Source organism: Corvus kubaryi, unplaced genomic scaffold (assembly GCF_017639235.1).
Source record: "Corvus kubaryi isolate FWS band 111438036 unplaced genomic scaffold, C.kubaryi_AGA036_p1.0 133, whole genome shotgun sequence".
Classification (NCBI taxonomy): Eukaryota; Metazoa; Chordata; class Aves; order Passeriformes; family Corvidae; genus Corvus; species Corvus kubaryi.
This window is the reverse complement of record NW_024580667.1, coordinates 9,905,812-9,926,713: the sequence shown is the minus strand read 5'-3', so window position 1 is coordinate 9,926,713 and position 20,902 is coordinate 9,905,812. Positions and strand designations below refer to the sequence as shown.

Here is a 20,902-nt window from a genome sequence, read left to right as displayed (position 1 = left end):
CAAGAACAGGCTGCTGCTAAACACCAGGATGATGCAGGTGCCAGCCAGCAGCGTCCACCTGACTGTTCCAAATTGTGTTCTGAGAGTACAAAAAGCAGGATTTGCTGCCCAGACTCTGGCTTGCATTCTGGCTAGACCAAATGGAAGGGCCTATTTCTCTGTGGGGAGCAAGCAGCTGCTTTTCCCTGGGAGGGAGAAAGGGGAGGGATGTTCTTCTGGGTCTGTCAGGATGCTCTGGCCACGTGTAGTGGTCTGCATGTCCTATGCCAGTGCTCTGTTTATTCTTCCCTGCACTACTCTTCCAGCCCACCTGAGGAGCTTGCTGGCAGCTCCCTAATGCATGCACTGCTTGTGGTTTGTTGCTGTAGGTGCTGAGGTGACTGGCACCACTACTTGGAAGATTAAGTAGTGTCTTTCTTCAGTATATTTCTCTGTAGGCAGGGTTTTTTTGTTACATCTCCAAGTACTTTCCCTATCCATCTGTGTGTAGATGTTTGAGCTGTATGTTACCACTTACCCTGTTGTTTTGAGGTGTGTTTTCATAGTTTTCTCCCTACTCTACTCTAGACAGTCTGGAGTGTCCTTGAACCTGCCCTCTCCTTTCTAAAATGAAGAATGAGAAGCCTTTAAGCAGCTTAAGTGTCAGCCGTGTCGCAGCTGACAGGAAACTGATCTGGTGCTTGGCCCCGCTGCAGCCAGGGCTGCCAGTGGCATGTGCTGGGCTGTGCAAGCCCTGCCAGGGCCAGGGGGTTGTGCTGAGGGCCCCCTCTGCACCCTGCAAGGTGCAGTCTGGCTGTAGATGTGGTCAGGAACCACTGTCTGTCCCAAAATGTTGCGGCTGTTTGTCACAGCTGCCCATCCTGTCAAAACAGTGACTGTTCTCGGGGTTAAAGGTCGATGAAAACTGTTGCTAACTTGAGATGATTGATGTTGGACAACTAATTAGTGAGCACGGGCAATTAATTTGATCACTTGTACTGGTTTCTCTTACGGGTTTTGAAGGACTTTGCTGAGCTGCTTTTATCAGCTTCTTTTTAATTGAAGGGGGATGTGTTTTCAGTGGACTGCTTCCAAGAGGAAAGATGGGGTAAATTCATAATTAGTGCTTGAATTTTCTTGTGTGATTGTCCAAAGACTGGCAGGAAGATTCCCGTTTTGCTTAGAGAGGGAAATGTCAGACACCCTGGTGAAATTTTCATATGAAATACCTTGTGACATAGTTGGGAGCTCATTGACCGTGCTCTGCCACAGGAGGTGTTCTCTGTAGCTGGGGAGGTAACAGAGGAGTGTTAAAAGGGTATTCTGGTAACATTACTTTGACTTATTCAATTGCTGATGACAAGACAATGTGTTTCCACTTTGGTCCACGCTGCTAAAGTGTAATATAATTATTTGTATTAGACACCAACCACCTGTTAATATCGTTCTTCTAAAGGTCATTGTGTGGTGCCTTGCTGTCTGAATTTAACGGCCCTGTATCAGGTTTGTTGGTCACTCTTTTGTGTGACACTGGACAAGTGTTTGTGGGGAAAGAATGTGAACCTGATACCCTGACGGCCAAGGGAGAGGAGAGGACCAGGGACAGGCTCTGCTGCTGCTATTGTCGTGCCACCAGGCCAGGGCTGGAAAACAGGCAGCTTCCTTCTGAGGTGCTTTCATCTGACACGGTCCTTGTTTGGAACAAAACCAACTTGTAGTAATTTCCCAAGAGAAGCAGACAGATATCCATAAACCCAGACTTTTTGGTACTGTGAATGTGGAGGAGACACTGTGGTCCTAACCTGGGCTATAAAGGAGAGGAGGGGCACTGCTCCACTGGCTGTCAGTCCTCCTAATGCCATGAAAGGAAAGTGAGGTGGTGATAATGTAATTGTGCTTGGTGACAATAGGTAGATGCTTGATAAATTGTGTTAAAACATATGGTCTTGTCAGTTAACCTTAATCCTGGTGTTGGATTCATTTATTAATGTCTGTACAGTGACCTGAAAATGCAAAGCACTGTATCATTGAGAAATGTTGACCTTGTTAAATGACAATTTTTAATTGATTTTGCTGAAAATAAGGGTGTTATGCATTTAACTTGAACTTTCACTCTTCCCACCTGACCTAGTATTAGCTTTTGAGAGAGGTGGGGGACAGGTAGGACTTGCAGATGAACTTATTCAGTGCTTGTATCCTGTGAATGAAGCAGATGCAAGTGACTGCTGCGGCAGGGGCTCAGCTGAATGACTTTGTTTTCAAATTTCCAGAAAATGAAAGCTTCAGCTGCCAAAAGAACAAAACAAAGCACCTGGTTTACCACATGGTGTAGGACATTCCAGCACTTGCAAAGAGGGAGGGTTGGCTTTAAACCATCTGTATTCCAGTGTCATTAGTAACTGCTGCTAACTGTTGGATTGAATTACTGGCTGAGAAAGAGCAAGGGCTTTTAGAGTCTTCTCTGCAATTGAAAATAGTCACATGAAGAACTCCCATTACTGACAATTTTATAAGGAATAAGGATCTCACTTTATCAGTTGCATATTTATTGGCTCAAACCATTTGAGGCTCATTATGCACATGTAGATAACTCGTTGTGGTTGTTTGAAAAGGTTCATTAGGGTCTTCAAGAATTCTGGCTTTATAAAAATCTAATTCATTATTTCTGCAATGAAAGAGTTAATGAAGGATCACTTGTGGCTTTTAATTTTCAGCTAATTAAAAAGAACGTCTGTTTTTGCCTTGACACTCATCGTTAAAAGTGCCAAATATAGGAATTTTTTTTGTGTGTGTGAGTTGAAGGGTGAGGAGGAGGGGGAAAAGTTACATGTAAATCATTTAGCCATTAACCTAATGTGGTGGATTTATAAATCCTATTACTATAAGCCCTTTTCATTTCCACTGAGGCCTGACGTGTGCTTGATCCTGCTAATGTAAAATTCATTCTGTCTAAGTGATTACTGAAGTAAGACATTTTAGTCAATTTTAATCAGATTGTGTGATACTTGCTTGAACACCAATGTTAAGTAAGACATGGACACAGTTTGGCCATGTCTTAATTAGCCTTACAGATCAGACTAGGAATCAATCAGTGAGCCAAGTCTATGAACCTTTTGACACCTAATGCTTTCTTTGGGGGGAAAAACCATCTAAACTGAGGGGTGAAAATACAGGGCTTGGAAGCAAGATTAAGATTGTAATTTGGTGTTCTTGTTACATGGTTTGCTTGGCAGTCCCTCACAGTGTGCAAATCCTTTGCGGTGCAGCCCTCACTGGTGTTTCAGAGTTGAGGCCAGTGGGGTGCTTCCTGTAGCCCATCATAAATTCCTGTCTCCACAGCAGGAGCAGCAATTGGAGTATTTTTCTGAAGCTGCTTCTGCTCCAAGATACATCTGTTGTTTTGGGGGGGGGGGGGGGTGAGGGACAGTTTATCTTAAAATGTAACTTCTTCCCTCCAAGTGTTCACTGGGAACTACTGACTTGGATTCATGGGACATCTGTGTTTCTTGGGTTTAGCTGTCTCTGTTTTCCCTATAGGGAAGCATTAGTATGGAAGATCTGCCTCATAAGCCCCTCAAATATTGCTCACTGTTGAGATCACAGGTGGTTTTTGTGAAATGTCATCCTTTGATAAGACAAGTAAAGACTTTGCTGTTTTTAATGTTTTTCCTGGATCATTGCTTTTTCAGTAGGCTTTATTCTGAGATGAGCCTCAAACTGACTTTCAGTCCATTTTAGTCTACCCAGTTTTTGAAGACTCATTACTAGCCAATATTTTTCCTGTTCTAATCATGTAGAATTTCTGTATTGGTAACAACTTTTTTGGTATTTTCTTCTAATATATGGATTATTTCCTTTTATTAGGAAGATAATTGAAAATCTTGTCCTTGAAAGATCCTGTAGAAGTCTTTGGTCTTCTCCCCCCTCCCCCCTTCTTTCACTCATGGTGTCTTCTGCTGCACAGTGGAAAGCCTTAGGAGAAAAGGATGCTTGAAGTATATGGAAATTAAAATGTTTTGTACCAGAGACAGCAGATGTTCTCTCCAATTAGGCGGCATCTTTTGCAGAAGTCCCAGCTGCACATGGTGTTGTGTCGGTGCTGAGGATTTTGTAACCTGGTGAAAGACAGGTCCATTGCAAATCACCAGCTTAGCCTGGAGATTTTGCTTTGCCATTGTTGGAGAATGATGCTGTTTTAAAGCTTGAAAACTCAACCACCAGCAGTGTTGGCAAACCATTTTCAGAATCACTCTAGAAGTTGGTATGCTACAGACTTCTAAAGTTTTTTTTATTGCTCCGCTTCAGGCAATTTAAATATCTTTTCTCCTCTATCTAACCTGATAAGTTACCTCTCTCTGTTAGGGTGAGTGTACCTCATTTAGTCAGATGTTACTTAGTTGATGATAGGACTGCAAGCACATGTGGAAGAATGTGGGGAACATGTTTTCTGCTTGATCTGAATGCCTCTTTGTCTTCTGTTTTCTCTTTCCTTCGGTTACTGTTGGTCTGCCAGGTGTGCCTTTTTGAATGAAAATGAGAAACTTCTTTAGTGTAGAACTCTTACTGTGGTTGGGATGAGGCTCATTTGAAAAGCTTTGAAATTAGATGTTAATTACCTTTCTCTTCTACTGGATAATCTTCTGTACTTTAACCAAATAAGGATAATCTTCTATACTTTAATCAAATAAATATTCAAATACTTTGAATTTGCCATATTTCAGCTTTTTGACAGTTTCTTATGTGATGGATTGTAGGAGAGCAAGTGCTCATGAAAAGGCAGAACTTAAGCAGAAAAAAAATCATAGTAGTTCAGGTGGATGGGATGGTTGATCCATTATAATTAGATGGAATTAATTTGAACAACTACATGGTGATCGCTAAGGACAGAACTGTCAAGGTTCGCATCAGCCTTTTCAGATGGTAGATTCCAATATCATAAAGTTATAAGCCTGAGAAGGCTGCAGTGAAGTCCATTCTAGATCATATTTTAGGGTAAGATTTTTCATTAATCTTGGTCAAATTGTAGTTGGTTCTTGACTTTGAATATTAAATACCTTCCTATAATTGTATGTATACATAGGGTCAAAATAAATGTCCAGGTTTGGAAAATATAAACTACCTCCAGGGTACTGTGTCTCAGAAAAGAACATGATCTGCAGAAGATAACAGGTGTCTCTTATCAGCTGTCTTTCATGTATATTTCCAGGGAAAATGCTTTAAAGTCTCTTGTCTCACAGCTTATCAAGACTTAACTAAAATTAGTGTTACCTGTTTCACAAAGCAGCAATATCTCTTCAGTGTCCTGGAGGTTGGTGGGCAGGTATGTTTTGGTTTATTTTTACCCAGCAGAGTTAATGTATTTTTTAATACGTAAAAATTTAAGTATTCCTGATTTTTTTTTTTTTTTTAAATTTTTTTATTTTAATGGGCACTCGATATTCCTTAGCCCTCCCAAGAAAATATATATGGGCTTTTGTTCATGTTCATTTGTGTCATTTTAGTAGTAGATTTTTTTTGTGTGTGTGTGTTTGTTTTGGATTTCTTTGTTTACTGAGGTGCATAGGAAGATCCATCTGAACAGCAGTAAATACTTTTTTACTGTGAGGGTGACCGAGACCTGACTGAGCTTGCCCAGAGAATGTGTGGAGTCTCCATCTTTATAGATACCTGAAGGTGTCTGGACATGGCCCTGGACAATCCAGCTCCAGGCGGCCCTTCTTGAGCTGGGGAGCTGGGCCAGATGACCTCCAGAGGTCCCTTCCAACATCACCCAGCTGTGGCTTTGTGATTGAGTCTATTTTTTTTTTTCCTAATTCAAACAAGGCCTTAGAATATCAGCAAATTCTTAAAAGGGTTTTTATTTCTACAGCCTATCCCTATCTTTGCTTCTGTTTTGGGGGTTGGTTTGTTTGTTTGTTATTTTAGGCACCTGTAGTTATCTAAGGGCATTAAAAAGGAGCTTAGCAACATTTGTATCTGTAATAGCAGTGGATCGAATCAAACCACTGTCCACCAGTGCTTGTGGTTGGATTATTATGTTGGCACTAAAACCCAGGGCCCTGCAGGTCTCATTTCAGATATATTTCTAATGAGGATATTGAATGACTGGTGTGACAATAATGTAAATGAGTGCTGGTGCCTTCTACTTTAACTGAAAAGTGAGAGCAAGAGAGAGCTTTGAAAGAAGGTTTCCTTGGCATATGAGTGAAAGCTGAGGTTTTTTATTCAATTCAAACTCCTGTAATCAGAAGTAGGAAAGCTTATTAGCTGTGTTTTTAGATTAAACAAAACCTTTAGGTTGTGATGTTCTTTCTTTAACTTGAATTTGTGGGATGAAGAATTTAAATGAAAATTTCTGAAGTTGAAGATTGATTGAGTTAAAGTATGTAGCATGAAATCAATCCTGTCAAATTGTAGGGAAGTAAGTGAGACATTTCTAAACATTGTTAATGTTTTAGAAATCTAGTTTTGTGCAAATGTATTTTGAATTCTTTACAAATGAGATAACAGTAGGTCTAAATGACAAATTAAAGATTTAAAAAATAATCAGCATGCCTCTCTTGTAGTAATGGATTTATGGAGGTAGCATGCTTAAGTTGCATTTGTAATTAAGGTTTTTCCATCATTAGAATAGAAATGTGTTCCTGTTGAGCAGTATCTTTTTATGTGATTTATGTGGATTGAATGAGTGGCAAAACTCCACTACTTTAATCTGTTATGTGGCTAAAAGTCAGTATTAGGATTGGATTCCTAGAGGGTCATGCTGAAAGGTTAAATACATTTGTCTGTTTTCTTAGTCTTCAAATTTCCATATTCTTTACAAGTAACAAACAAATCCATGTCCTGTGGGATTGTACAATGACAGCTTAGCAACTTGGCTTCATTAGTAATGAAGCCATACTGCTGTTAATTTCAAAACTCTAAATACTGAAATGGGTGGGCTGTACGTGGAGTGCTTAACAACAGACTAATTCATAAAGGAAACTTCTGAAACTGTAATTTCTTTGCATAAGTTCATAGTCCTGAAAAATTTACCTATATGCATTGATAAGCCTCTAACTTCTTCTGTTTTTAAAAACAGTACAAATGTCCTGGGTTATGAGACAGACTACAAATGGTATTAAAAATGACCTAGACTACAATTTTAGGTAATTGACTGAGTGACCATTAGCCGCTGAAATCCTAAAGGCTGATAATAAGGTGGTCCCTTTCAGGAATTTGCTTCTGCATGAAGCTAAGCTTTTCTCAAGTGGAGTACTCCCGAAATTGTGTCTTGGAATATGTTTCTGTAGGAGCTCTCTTGACATCAAATATGGTTCCATCCTTAGCTCTTTATGTGATGATGATATATGTGGTATGGTGGATAGGCAATAGCTTCCATTGACACGGACCCTTTTATTCCTGTGCATCCTTACAGGAAAAATCTGGAAGGTGAAGTTGCCTCAACCCACCCTACAATTCCTATTCCTGACTTAGAGTTGCAAGACCTATTTAACAAGCAATTTAGGATTGTTAACTAGTAATTTTCTTTTGTAGTTAGTTTAAAAATAGTTAAAAAGCTTAAATGAGGCTTTTTTAAAAAAAAGTTATTTCTACATTATAAATCTTGCAGTCATTTGGTAGGCTAGTAGATTTTATTTCTGACATGTGTTGTAAATGTCTACTTTGTTCTAGGAGAGTCTTTCTTGTCCTGAGGAGCTCTGTCTTGGGCTTTGGTTGGTTGTTGGTTTTTTTGTCAGACATATCTAGGGAATTCAGGAAGCTCATTTTTAAGAGAGACTCTAAAAGGACTGTGTCTAACTCTGACAGACTGTCAGGAGCTCTTTCCATCTGTATCCAATCCAGCTTTGTAAAGTGCTGTAAAGGGGTCGCACTGAACAAATCAGAACTGTGACTGAGACTTCATGCTATTAACCATGCATGTTCCTCATTGTATTTTCAAATCTTTTGAGCAATCACTAGGTCCTGCCTGAAGCAGGAAATGTTAAGTGTGCCATGCTGAAACTGTTTCATAGGATCACAGAATATGCTGAGTTGGACAGCAGTGATCCATTGGGATCACTGAGTCCCACTTCTGGCCCTGTGCAGGACACCCCACGAGTCACACCTTGTGCCTGAGAGCATTGTCCAAATGCTTCTTGAACTCTGTCAGGCTTGGTGCTGTGATCACTTCCCTGGGGAGCCTGTTCCAGTGCCCAACCACCCTCTGGGTGAAGAATCTTTTCCTGATAGCCAACCTAAACCTCCCTTGACACAGCTTCAGGCCATTCCCTCGACTCCTATCTCTGGTCCCAACAGAGCAGAGATCAGTGTCTGTCCCTCCTCTTCCCCTCAAGAGGAAGTTGTAACTGCAGTGAGGCTCCCTTTAGTCTCCTCCAGGCTGAACAGACCAAGTGGCCCTCAGCCACTCCTCCTAAGGTTTTTTTGTCCCTGGCACCACCTAAGAAGGCTTTTACCACACTGCTGAAAGAGATCAGAAATCTGCACCCAGAGCTATATCTGAAGGCTTGGAGGAAGTACCCCAACAAGACATGGGCTTATGGGACTGAAGATTTAGATGCAATGTAAGACAGAGTGGCAGGGAGTGATGTTCCAGGCTGACAGCAGAGAGGAAGAAAAGTCCATAAGCATTTGTAAAATAGCCTGCAAGTAACGTATTGTGGAAACATGTCATAATTATTTTTCATTATTACTCTGAGGGTAAATGAAAAATTAAAATGGAGCTGGGTTTTTTTAAGTACAGTTGTGAACCCTCTAAGCATTCATACACCCCTGATCTCTCATCTTTTTTGTTTGAGTAGCTTGGGTGGAACCTTGAACATCCCAGTATAGTTGGGAAGCTGAATGTGCAGGAACCTCTCCTTCCTTAGTCAGAGAGGCTCACAATCTGTCAAATCTGAAGCAGATTATTTTGGAGTCTTTCAGGATGGTCCTTTTCTTCAGAGTAGAGGGATGACCTAGAAAGTGCAAGAGCTTTGTCTGTAACACTGTCCTGGAGGCTTACTCACATGGATATCCTTGAGGAGGGCCCCCTTGTTGCTGGTTATGTGGTCCTTCCTGCTCACAGCATATCCCACCCTTTGCTTGCCATCATGGACATGCACTCTGGCCCCTCTCAGTCCTGGTTCAAGGCTCTCCTTACCAGCCTGGGAAGTCTGTTGGCACAGATAATTTTGTCTCATTTAGGCAAATGGATCCTTGTTCAAGCAATTCTTGGTGCCGACATCAGCTGCAACCATGGAGGATGAATAAGTATTGTTTAACTTCATTAAAACACCTGTCGTGTTGTCTAAATATATCTAATTTAATGAAACAAAATTACATGCTTTATGAAAATCCTGCATGACATTTAAGAAATTAGGTAAGAGAACTTTCTTTGGAGGCTAATTAGAGGCTAAAATACTTCTCTGAATTTGAATAAATGTTGCTTTGATAGACAATCACTTAGTCATAATGAAAGAACAGTTTTAAAGCAATTCAAACCACTTATAAAGATTTTTTGATGGACACAACATCCACACACAATCTATTTATTTCCACGCCTAGCATGTCCTCTCATCTCCTATAAAATATCAGGATAATTTTAGCGGGTATTACCTGTATCTAGTCAGAGATAGCCTTGTTCTGTTTAGTGTAGCTATTGCAAAATGCCTATGGTTCTTCAAGAAAAAAGGCTGTATTGTTCAGTAGAAGGCCTTTTTCTTTTAAGAATACTCACCAGGTAGCAAGTGTGTTCTGCATCTGTTTTTCTCTTTAGCACTTGCTTGTCTTCTCCCAGGCCTTCTTTTTTCCCCAAGCACACAAATCATGGTTATTACTTAAAAGATACTGATCAGGAGAACCTTAGAAAAGTTTTAAGTCCTGTTTTCTGCTTTTTATTTAAAAAAAAGGAAACAAAAAGGGGGAGGAAGATGTGATTCTCAGGAAGTTTGTCGTCATCTCGGATAGTGCACTGAGTTTATCTACTGCTTAAAAAACATTTAGTCTTTGGAGTATTAGTTTTATTTCTTTTTCATATTTACAGACATACTTGATGTTTTTGAAAAACTGTCTTCTCTACTGATTCTGAGAATTACTCCCTGATTTCTCCAGGGCTTCTAGTTATATGGCTATGAGAGTAACTTTTCTTGGAGATGGGACAGTACTTCTATTTCTGTCACTTCGAGATTGAAAGACATGCTTATATATTTGAAAGATAACTTTTAACACTGTAGTTTTAAACCTGATGTGGAAGATAGTATGGTTATTTTTCCCTACTCTGGTATAGATTTTGCTGTTATTCAGAGGAAAATTTCTGTGCTCTGGTTTAAACCTTCACTGGGTTCTAACTTGTTTGACTAAACAGGAAACCTTAGTTTATTAGTAATTAATTTCAGTTGTTTACTGTTCTTGTCATTTTATTTTTTCTGGTGAAAAAAATAAATGATTATGTTTTGCTGATGTGTTAAACCTGTTCAGTTTGGGAAACAAAGCAAAGTAAAGCTTTCCTGTCTAAATGTTTGTTCATTCCACTGAAACAAATGCTGTTGTTCTCTCTATGGAGAATATACTTGTCTATATGCATTTAAATATTTAATAACTGAACACATATTTTGGAAATAGTGAACAATGCTTGTCATATTCTTTCTTAATTAGAAGTGGTTTTGTTTGTGGTTTCTGATAGTTAGCTTTTGATACAGTTGCAGTTGTCTTATTAGGCAAAGCTACCTTTGCATCTTATATAGTTAAGTACATAGTTAACTTATAGTTAACTTAGAGTTAAGTATAAAATATTAATCAAGCAAAGATTTATTTAGTGCTTTGGAATCAAAAAAGATCATAAAAGTTAATGAGCCAAAATTTGTTTGAGTACCACATTCTTCAAGGAGTTTTAGGTGCTGTGGATCTTGTTTCTTCATGAAGTGAAACCAGGGATCCCTGCTTCTTTATTTGTTTTAGGTGTTCAGTTTTGAACGAGTTAGAAATAAAGTAACTCCATGGGTGGGCTGTGAGCCCTGGTGCTTCTCTAGGAACTGTCCCTGTATTTGGTTTCTCTGGAGCGCTGGGAGATGCCCGGGCCGTACGGACATTTTTCACAGCTACTTTTCACACGGACATTGTATTCCTACTGCTTCTGGGAACACACAACACTTCTGGGAAGTGGGGTCAGGGCCGGGTCAGTTACCTTCTGTGCACTCAAGTGTTCAACTTCATTGTTGAGCACTCTGTTTCTGTGTTTCCAAGACGGTAAAACTATCTCCAACACAGAAGTTTTTGTGTATGGGGGGGGTTTTGTTTAGTTTGTGTTGGTTTTTTTCTTTTTTGTTTTGTTTTTTTTATGGGTTGGTTGGTTGGGTTTTTGTGTTTGGCTTTTTTTTTTTACTTTTGTTCAGTGCTTTTAAGAGTATGTTTCATTGTTCTTTCTTTTATCCTAATACCAAAATAACTGTTTCCAAAGTAGACAAAATTTGCTTTAGTATAGCATGGTTTGTAATATATTTTGTAGAAAAACTAATAATTTCACAACTTAAAACAGTTCTGGTTCTCCCATTCTCTTCAGTGAAGCTCACCGCAAATACTTGAAATAGAAGTACTGTAGAATTTTAAGGATGTAATTGTTTCTGGAACTAAGGAAACATTGTCTTCAAATTTTAATTTGAATTGCATCGTCATCATCTGTGTTTTACTGTCATCCTTGCATTCCATGGCAAAATATGACAAAGATACACATAACTTTTTTGTGTTCAGCACATTTCTGTTGCTGCCTTTTTTGTGTTACTGTTGTTTGTGAGGCAAAAGATTCTACCTTTTGTTGTCATGCAAACACATGTCCCTGGATCTTTGTGTACACTGCTTCAGCCCTTGGAACCATTCTCCCTTTGGTTTTGGTGCTCCATCCAATACTGATGTTATATACAGAAGCTATGAAAGTTGTATTACTGTCTTTCAGCTTTCTGGGTGGAGTATGAACATGTAATTTCAGCATTTCTGAAGAAAAACAAAACCAAAACAACACAGAAGGGAAAACTTTGGCAGTTTGGGGTGTATTTCTGATGCTGTTAATATTTCATAAGAACGTACATTTCTCCGAAATGTAACTTTGAATATATTGTCTAAGTACAGCAAATACTCAGTAAAAGCTCTTTGAAACAAACTTACTAACTACTTGAATCTGATCACTCAAACTTTTCTAAATCAAGTCCATTGGCTTATGAAAAGACTAAATTGTGATTCTTCATTATTTGTGGCAAACAAGGCCTCTATCTTTCTTTCACTTATGCTTAGGGCATATGTGCCTTTTTGTCCAGCAATAGAAACCTTTTCTGAAAATCTTCCTTACTAAAATCATTTTACAGCATCATGTGACTGTAGCTTAGCAGTGCTAAAGTCTACTTAAGACAATATCCTAACAAAGCTAATGAATAGGTTGCAAAAATGCAGAGGTTCAGAAATACTTAGTGAGTGGTGTTACTGGAACACAGTTTTTCCAGCCCATTTATTCCTCTGTGCCATGGAAAAGACTAGTTAATATGAATTACTAAAGCAGGTGACACAATTATTTTCTTACTATATAATTGCAGAAGTAAATAAATGAGATGGAAAAATATATCAGGTCTACTCCAGATATTTACAGATAGTTTTGCCTCAAGGCTGCTTGTTTTTCTCCTTGTGCAGAGTGAATGGACAAGGGGTGTTTGGTTTGGTTTGAGTTTTTTGTTGTTTGTTTTGTTTGTTTGTTCAGGTTTTTTTGGTTTTTTTTCGTTTTCTTTTTGGTGGGTTTCTTTTTTTTTATTTGTTTGGTTTGGTTTGGTTTTTTGTGTATGCTTCTCTGGTATAATGTTTTTGTAGTGACTGTGCTCATTCTTTTCAGTCTGCTCTCAAGTCTTGCTTTCTGTTCCTTCATGTCTGTTACCCCAGGATTCTGCAGAAAATGTGTGTTTTCAGGAGAAGTCTTTGCATCAGCATATTAGTTTTCTATCCTGTTTCATTGGTTTCTAACGCTTGTATTTTAGCTTGTTTCCACAGAAGCATCGTCACATCAGAAGGTACTCTTCAGAGGTTTTTAAATAAGGAATCTTTAAAAATACTTGATGTAATAAATAACAGTAAGGCTGTTCTTTGTATATTTATTTAATTTTAATCATTCCCTGTCTTAAATTACAATCTCAATTAATTAATTTGTGAGTTGGGGTAGGATTAGAATAGGGAATTTTGCAGTTTGATGAGTGCTCATCTGCAATTACAGTCTTTTCAGTTTATATTGACTTGCAGTTCATGGGTGAGAGAATGTGTGTTGCTAGTCTTGCTTTTACAAGAAAAAAAGTTTTATTTAAGGAGTTTCACAGATGTTCACTGTGCTGAGAAGTTCACACGTTTTTAAAAGTGTATGTTTGTTGGGGGGAGGGGGCATGGCTGTACAGACAGGTTGCCAGGCAATTAATTCTTCCTACTTGGATTGCCTGCAATAGGAGACAATCCAGCTCTCATAAGCAGTGCAGTATTATTTGCAAAAGGAAACTACCCTATACCATTTTTCCTATTCTCCTCCTTCTTTCTTCTGTCTTCCCACCCTTCTTCCTCTGCTGTGCATTTCTGAGAAACTGCTCAGGATTGATATGATAGCAGAGCTGTCATTCTCTTTAACAAAAAAAAAAAAAAGTCACTTTTATTCTAGGTATTTTAATAGAGTCCCATTAAGGATGTATTGCTGACTGAAATATTGGCATGAAGGGCTCTCACTGAGCTGAGCCCAGGAATTAAGAAGTCAGGAAATGGGCTGCTGCATTGCTAAAGAACCTTGTGTGACACAGTATCTCCTGATTGGGGCGATCATTACTGCTATTATGACTCGACTTGCGTAGGAATTTTAAATTTCATCTGAATGTCAGTAATAACCCTCTTAGCAAATTATCCTGAATAAAATCACGAAGGCATTTTATATAATAGGTGTTGAATTACTGGATAGATTTGCTAATTAAATACTCTTTGTTCTGTTGCAGTTGACATTACAGGGTAAGATCTTGAACAATTATTCTCAACAGCTGTACTTTGTTAAGGGAAAAATTAACTACAAAGTTTATTTTTTTCCTACACTTGAAATTGGCAGATTTTTGAAATGTGCTTGAAAAAATTCCATCATCCAGTTGGTAATGAGAAGATAAATATGCAGGTGTTGCTGTGAAATCAGATAACTACTGACTGCCTTATTAATGAATTTAGCAATACTTTATAACCTTCTGTTTTGTAGCTGTTGGCACTTACAAGTGATCTCCTGTCAGAATGGGTGGCACTAGCATATGCCAGTCACTTGATGAAGCCAACTTGTCTGTGACCCTCTTGTTGTGATTACCTACACCCACTGCTGTCCTCAGGGACAATTGACAAATGGTTTTTGCACAGCCAGATAATTTTTTTAGTAGGGGGAATTCCTTTTTTTTAAAAAAAAGTTATCTTTCTCATTATTAATAGAATTATTTCAGAGAGTGAAGTAGAAAATGCCAGAGATTATCAAGGGAAAAATGATAGACCTTCCTTTCTTTTCAGTGTAAACTCTTCTTTTTGGTCCAATTTTCCAATTTTGTTTCAGGGACTCCTGCTTGTGTTTAGAGTACTAAGGGAGAGGTAAAACCTTTCTCTCTAGGAGTTAGCTTATAAGTGAGAGGAAGGGTTGTGGGGTGGCGAATATGGTGGAATTTTGACTACTTTATATGAAATTTGATATCATGTACCAGTGATGTGTCTTTAGAATAATTTCAAAGCTCCATTAAAAGGTGGTGGGGTTGAATGTCTGAATCACTCACTAGGAGATGAATAGGAGTGGAATACCTTTTTTTAAAGCTTCCAATTAAAATGGAATTGTGTGCGTCTGATTCCAGGTAGGTACAGCCTAGCAGGAATCTGCAGTGAAGGCTCACCATTTTTCTGTTTTATAAAGAAGACTAAGGACAGCTGAGCTTTCTGCAGTTTTGGACTTCAGCATCACATTGTCTGAGTGCCTAGTTGGAAGCATCAGTGGATGGTCTTTAAATCAACTGGATGTTTTGAACTTGACCCAGAGTGTGTAAATCCATAGATATCCATATGTGCTTGGGGAATAACCATAATAAGAACATTTGTTGTGAGTCAGCTGTGTCAAAGTTACATCATAATCTGGAACTGAACCTGTCCTTAAGGGGAATACAGCTTTCAGTGCATAACTGAAAACAAACTGAAAAAGCATCAGACTTTCACTGTGGTTATATAAAGGTTCTGAAATACTGAAGAAACGTGCCATTAGTGTTAAAGGAATGACAGTTGTCATCCTGTTTGTTGTGTAGAAGTGGAGATTCACCTGTTTCAGAATTCCTTGCTGCGATAGCCATAGTCAGCATCACGATAGTCAAGACTCTTGGCTTCTGCATAGACTCCTTGGCTTTATGAAAATAATGAGATTTTCATGAACATGATCTTATTTCCACTGAGCACAGACAGCTCTTGCTTGTTAGTCCCTTTTCTTTCCTCATCCCTGCTGATTTCTACTGCTCAGCTCCTTGTCACAGGCTTCTTGACTATGAGTCTTAATTCTACCTTTTGGCCAATGTGGCCAAAGAGTATTGCAATTTAACATGTGAAAATAGTAAAACTGAGACGAGGTTGCTAAATATGATATAAGCTGTTGAAATAGTGTATTGCCTGTCTGTCTTTAGAGTTCCAAATTGTTTGGGTTCCTGACAAGACTCTGATCTATCATTGCTGTAACATGTGGTTCAGATTAATCCTCAAGAAAATTTAAAGTATAAATATATATGACTAGTAGGATTAGCTCAAGAAAAACTGAGGTTTATGCTGAGTGGCATTGGAAAGGACTGAAACCAGGGAAGTGGAATCTGGAGCTATGTGCCAGAGCACCAGGATGTTGATAAGAAGGAAATGGGGAATACAGTGGAACTGTGGCCAAGTGGCTGAAGGAGTGGACCAGATGTTGGTTCTCATGCAGCTGTGCGGAATTCACCAACCTCTTCCTGCTGCTGCAACTACACATCTTTTTCGTTAAGCTCATTTGATTGTCCCTTTTCTGTGCTACAGCTGTACCTGTGGCTTCAGATGATGTGCTCTCCCCACCTTCCACTGTGCTGAGCACTATTAGAGAAGGAAGCAGGAGCCTAGTCACATGAGGTCTCTACAGCTGTTTCTCAGGTTCAGAGGGGTGCTATTCAGAGCATTTGTGGAGCTTGGGGATGCACTCCTGGCTGAGGAACAAGCATGGTTACACACAGATTTGCCCATTGATTCAACATCTGTATCCTGTCTCTATCCCAGCTCCTTGTCCCAGTTCTGGTTTCTGTAAGGAGTTTGCTTTTTGATGATGTATTTTGAGACCACAAGGGTAATCAACCTTTTGACGAAGTCTTGTCCAGTGAGCTCCATCCAGGCTGGACTGAAAAAGACAGGATGCTTTTGGGAAAAAAATTCAATGACATCAAGAGATAAGATGATGGGTATGAAGGCGACAACTGACCTAAATTACTGAAAGAGACTTAATTCTGGCATTTGCTGATTAGGTTGTGTTTAAGCCATCTGATTCAGTGTTCTTTTTTTCCTAAGGTAGAATGTGTGCATGCACATGCAATTTTGAGATTTGTTTTAATCTTGTTTTAGGGGAGTTAATAATAGCATTAATACAAGGTCAAACGAGAATTTACTCATGTAATAGGAGTATTGAGGTGACTGTGTGTTGCCAGGAGAGAGGTGGTTTGCTTTGTTTTGAAAGGTGAGAGCATTTGGAGTTAGCAACCTAATGGATATGTTTGCATGTGTTAGCCTGTAATTATATCATACGCTAATCTTTGATTATTTTTTTTAATTTCAGATTTTGATGCATACCAAGGAGATGGTGCAGAAGGTAATGCTGAGCATTTTCATTAAACAACAACACTTAAAGAGCACACCTGGTGAAATTTTTTTATTCTAGGAGAACTGTAACCCAAACAGACCTGAAATCACTTCTTAGGATGCCTGGTTTACAAATGTAATCCTTCCTGATGGATTATAGCTTTTTTCTTTTCCTACCACAGATATGATCTGGACCCTGCTTGAAGCCTATGTGGGACTGTTTCAAGCAAATTAGCAACAGTGCTAATTAGAGTTTACTCACAGACCTGTTACACCATGTGTTCTAGCAGCTAGTTATGGTTTATTTTTTGGCATCCTTTAAACTCTGTCACGGGGTGGTTTTTTGACTCTGTGGAGTTTAACATGGACATTGCCATGTTGCAGTTTTTACAGCTGCATTGATTTTCCACCACTGTAAATGTCAGGTTTTCTTTTTTTTTTTTTTTCCTAATTAATATCATGCAACTAGATGCATCTGCCAGTTTTTTTTCTGTTGTGACATTTACTGGTGTTGGCAGTTTTTCTTTTCACCTTTTTTCTTGCTATGCCTTTCATATGCGCCTCAGGCTTTTTTATGTTCCTCAGTTTGTTTAAAATTTGCTCCATTATCCCAGAGTATTATGGAAGTATGGCTGGTGTTTGAATACAGTCTTCTCCAAGTAAGGCATTCAAATTGTTACAAGAATGAGAATCAGAAGTGATATGAGGGGCAGAGTGTCAAAGAGAAAAGGTTCAGTAAATGTTTGTGTTCATATCTGGGTGTAATTGTTCAGTAGTTCAACCTGGGAATATAAAACTTGAGGGTCATAGTAGCTGGATCCTTATCCAAAAGGAGCATTCCTTGAAAGATCTGCTGCCTGGGGAGGATGAGCACAGGTGGTTGGATTAGCAGAAGTTAAAAGATGGGAGTGAGAAGGTGGAAATATGAAGCCATCTGCACAATCTGGAAAAGTTTAAGAAGAGCAGCCTGATCTGGACAATGCTGTGGTATTCTCAGTTGCTGTCATCCACTAGCCAATGCTTTCACTGGATTTGTTTGAAATAGAGAATCTAAGTTCTTTTTTTCTTTTTTTTCCCCAGTACTATTGTGCTGGCTGCAAATGGGATGTGATATCTGACTGTGGCATTACCTTTCAAACACTTTGGCTAAATGCCTTGCCTGAATTTGTCAGCAGTCTTTGAGTGGAAGTGATCTTCTTGTGTCTTAGCAGTCCAAAGTTATTTCTGATCAGAGTTCCTGCTGTTTCTCAAGATCAGACTTGTTCACTGACTTCTTTTTCTAGTATTCATTTAGTAAGATTTTACCTAATTATATTATGTACATAACTGGACAGTGCTCTTTTAAACATATCAGTGGCTTAAGTTTCTTTATTCTCTTTAAATTCAAATGTTCTAATGAAATGTACAGACCTATCAGTAAAAATCTATTTTACGTTTTCCTGCTAGTATGCTTTTTAGTGTTTAAGGGACAGTATATTTATGATATTTTTGAACCTTGAAAGTTATGTGGGACTTGTCGAAGATGGAGTGGTTCTCTTTTGTTTTTCAAAGCAATTCTTTTCATTTAGATGAACCTAGAAGTGATTTATGGAGACACAGATTCCATTATGATAAACACTAATAGCACCAATTTGGATGAGGTCTTCAAGCTGGGGAATAAGGTGAGGAACTTTTTCTTTTTAAAGCTTTCCTACATAGGTGTTTTTACTCTGAGTAGAGAAGATGGTATTAAGAGAGGATTCCGTGGCATAAGCAGAGAATATTCCATGAGAAAAAACTTCACAATGTATGGAATCTATGAAGTAGTAAAATCTCAGAGTGCTCTTTTTCAGGTGTGGCTATTCTGTGCATTTTTAAAAGTGATTTCATTGCATAACAAGTTTTATTTACTAATCCTAAAATAGCAGGAGATTCTCAATATTTGGTGAACCAAAATGTAAGGTACAATTTCTCCTCCACATTAATTTCAATTACAACATGAACAGTTCTGACTTTTTTTTGCACAAGGGATGTCTCTCAGTTTAGTTGTGTTTAGTTATGTAATTTGTAACTTAAACAAAGATGTTACCAGATTTCCAGTGGCAAGTTCAAATACTAATTTCCATGGTATACCAGATACAGAAGAGATTTGATTGATTAGGAGCTGGCAATAGATGATGTGGAAGTTTCGTGGCTCTCTGAAATTGTGGAAGAGAAGTGAGAAATGTGTAAGAACTTTCTAAAGAAAAGATCTAAATGAAGCTGTTTTTGAGAGAGGAAAGAAACTGTGATGAAAATGAGAGCCATGGAAAGTCTAAAATACCAAAGAAAGCGTAGATGTTTTATTCAGTATAGTATTAAACAAAAGTAATTTAATTTTAAGGCAGGGAGTGATTCTGGGGTTTTTTAGAATACTTCTACCTTCATGCTAGTGGGTACATTTAGAAGTAGATGGGTTCAGGAGCAGAAAATGGGATAGTATCTTGATGTCATAACTGAGTAGCAGGAGGGCTGCTGCCACGGTAGAAAGCAGTCTTTCTTGTTTGTTTGCCACATGCAAGATTATATAGAATTTCAAGTGTATATACAGTAGTGTATAAGAAAGCTTAATCTTACTCCAGTCGAGTGTATGTGGTTCCATTCTGGTTTGGTTTTTGTCCCTGTGCTCCCATTTGGTGGCTAAACATTACAGAGGATAGTTAAATAATAATAACTTTTAGGAAGTCTGACAGGATAAGCATAATAAGTTAAATACTTCTGAATTAGAGTCAGGTTTTCTGAGAGAATTGGTAAGTGTTTGAACTTGTCAGCTGCTGAGTAAAATCTTAAGCTTTTTTAATCCATTGTAGTTCTGTGTTATGTATCAGTTGAGGGGTTTTTTTAATTAAAAAAAAGGACGGAAAGATATGTTTTGATTAAAATCAAGTACAAAATACGAAAACTGTAAAAGTGAGTAAACTCATACCTGTAAACCAGCACAATCAAACCTAGCATCAAAATTGCGGGAGTTGTGGCTTTCAATAGTCTTTCTGTGGCAGAAAAAAGTGATTAATATTTGTCTCATTTCACATATTTCTTGCTTGTTTGTTTGTTTATTCCCCAAGAAGGTGAGAGTTGCTTTTTTTGTAAACACTTTGATCATTTACATTTTCCTTGTTTTGAGTAATTCCTATTTAAAACAAAAATCAGGATAAAGAATTGTCTGTTTTGATGAGGAACACTTAAGAAATGTCTCTGCTCCACTGCATAATAATTTCGTTTCCAAAGTCTCATGTTCAGAGGTGAGGATTATTTCTATTGCTCTCACTGTACTATTGTTTTAATGTAGACTGTATGGAAGGCACACAGGTTTAATGCAAACAATTACAGTGAGAGCAGTTAGTGAGTGTACCCTGTTCTGATGTAATGTGTGAATTTATGGGTTGTCTTCAGCAGTGAAGCATTCTTCCCAGAGATTAATTTTGGTTTTTATTGGAGGAAATTCTCTCACATCCTTTCTGAATTCCCCCATCTAACATGTGTGTTCTCTCCCACCCTTAACCTTCCATTATTTATATCCATGCCCTTTTTTGTCATTAGTCAGCAGAATTTATTTCTCATTTTCTGTGCATCCTTGTGAATCAGATTTGCCAGTACATTCTGTACTGAACTGTTGCTGGTTTTTGAGCACTTGTTTAGTATGATATAAAAAAGAAAAATTGAAAATACTTTAAAAATTGCAGAAAAACATTCAGAGGAATTGTTTGACTGTTTTAAGAAAGAAAGTATGAACCTCTTAGCAAAATGGTTTTGCCTCATGATGTCCTTCAAAACTTAGAGATATACAGGAGGTATCAAAGTAATGGTAATTCCTACAATAGAAAAAACACAGATCCAAGTGAGAAAAATTAAGTACGCACATATATGTATACACAGAAATGGAAAATGTGTGAGGAGGGTTTTGGTTAAAATGGTAATTTGGGTTCAAAGGTGGATAGAAAAGTGGTGAGATTTTATGCTAAATTACTGTTCTTCGTGAGGGCATCTGTTAGATGGCAAAAGAACTTGAATCCATATCAAACTTCAGTGAGACACGAGAAAAGGATAGTTCATA

The 20,902-nt window shown here is 38.3% G+C and overlaps 1 protein-coding gene across 5 annotated transcripts in view; it reads left to right on the top strand.

Moving 5' to 3' along the window:
• Nucleotides 1-20,902, top strand: part of POLA1 (DNA polymerase alpha 1, catalytic subunit) — a 188,086-nt gene that overhangs the window by 49,944 nt on the left and 117,240 nt on the right. For all 5 annotated transcript variants that reach the window (XM_042035842.1, XM_042035871.1, XM_042035861.1 and 2 more), the window contains 2 exons: nucleotides 16,808-16,840; nucleotides 18,399-18,491. In XM_042035842.1, the coding sequence (XP_041891776.1) occupies nucleotides 16,808-16,840; nucleotides 18,399-18,491 (126 nt within the window). The remainder of the gene's footprint in view (nucleotides 1-16,807; nucleotides 16,841-18,398; nucleotides 18,492-20,902) is intronic.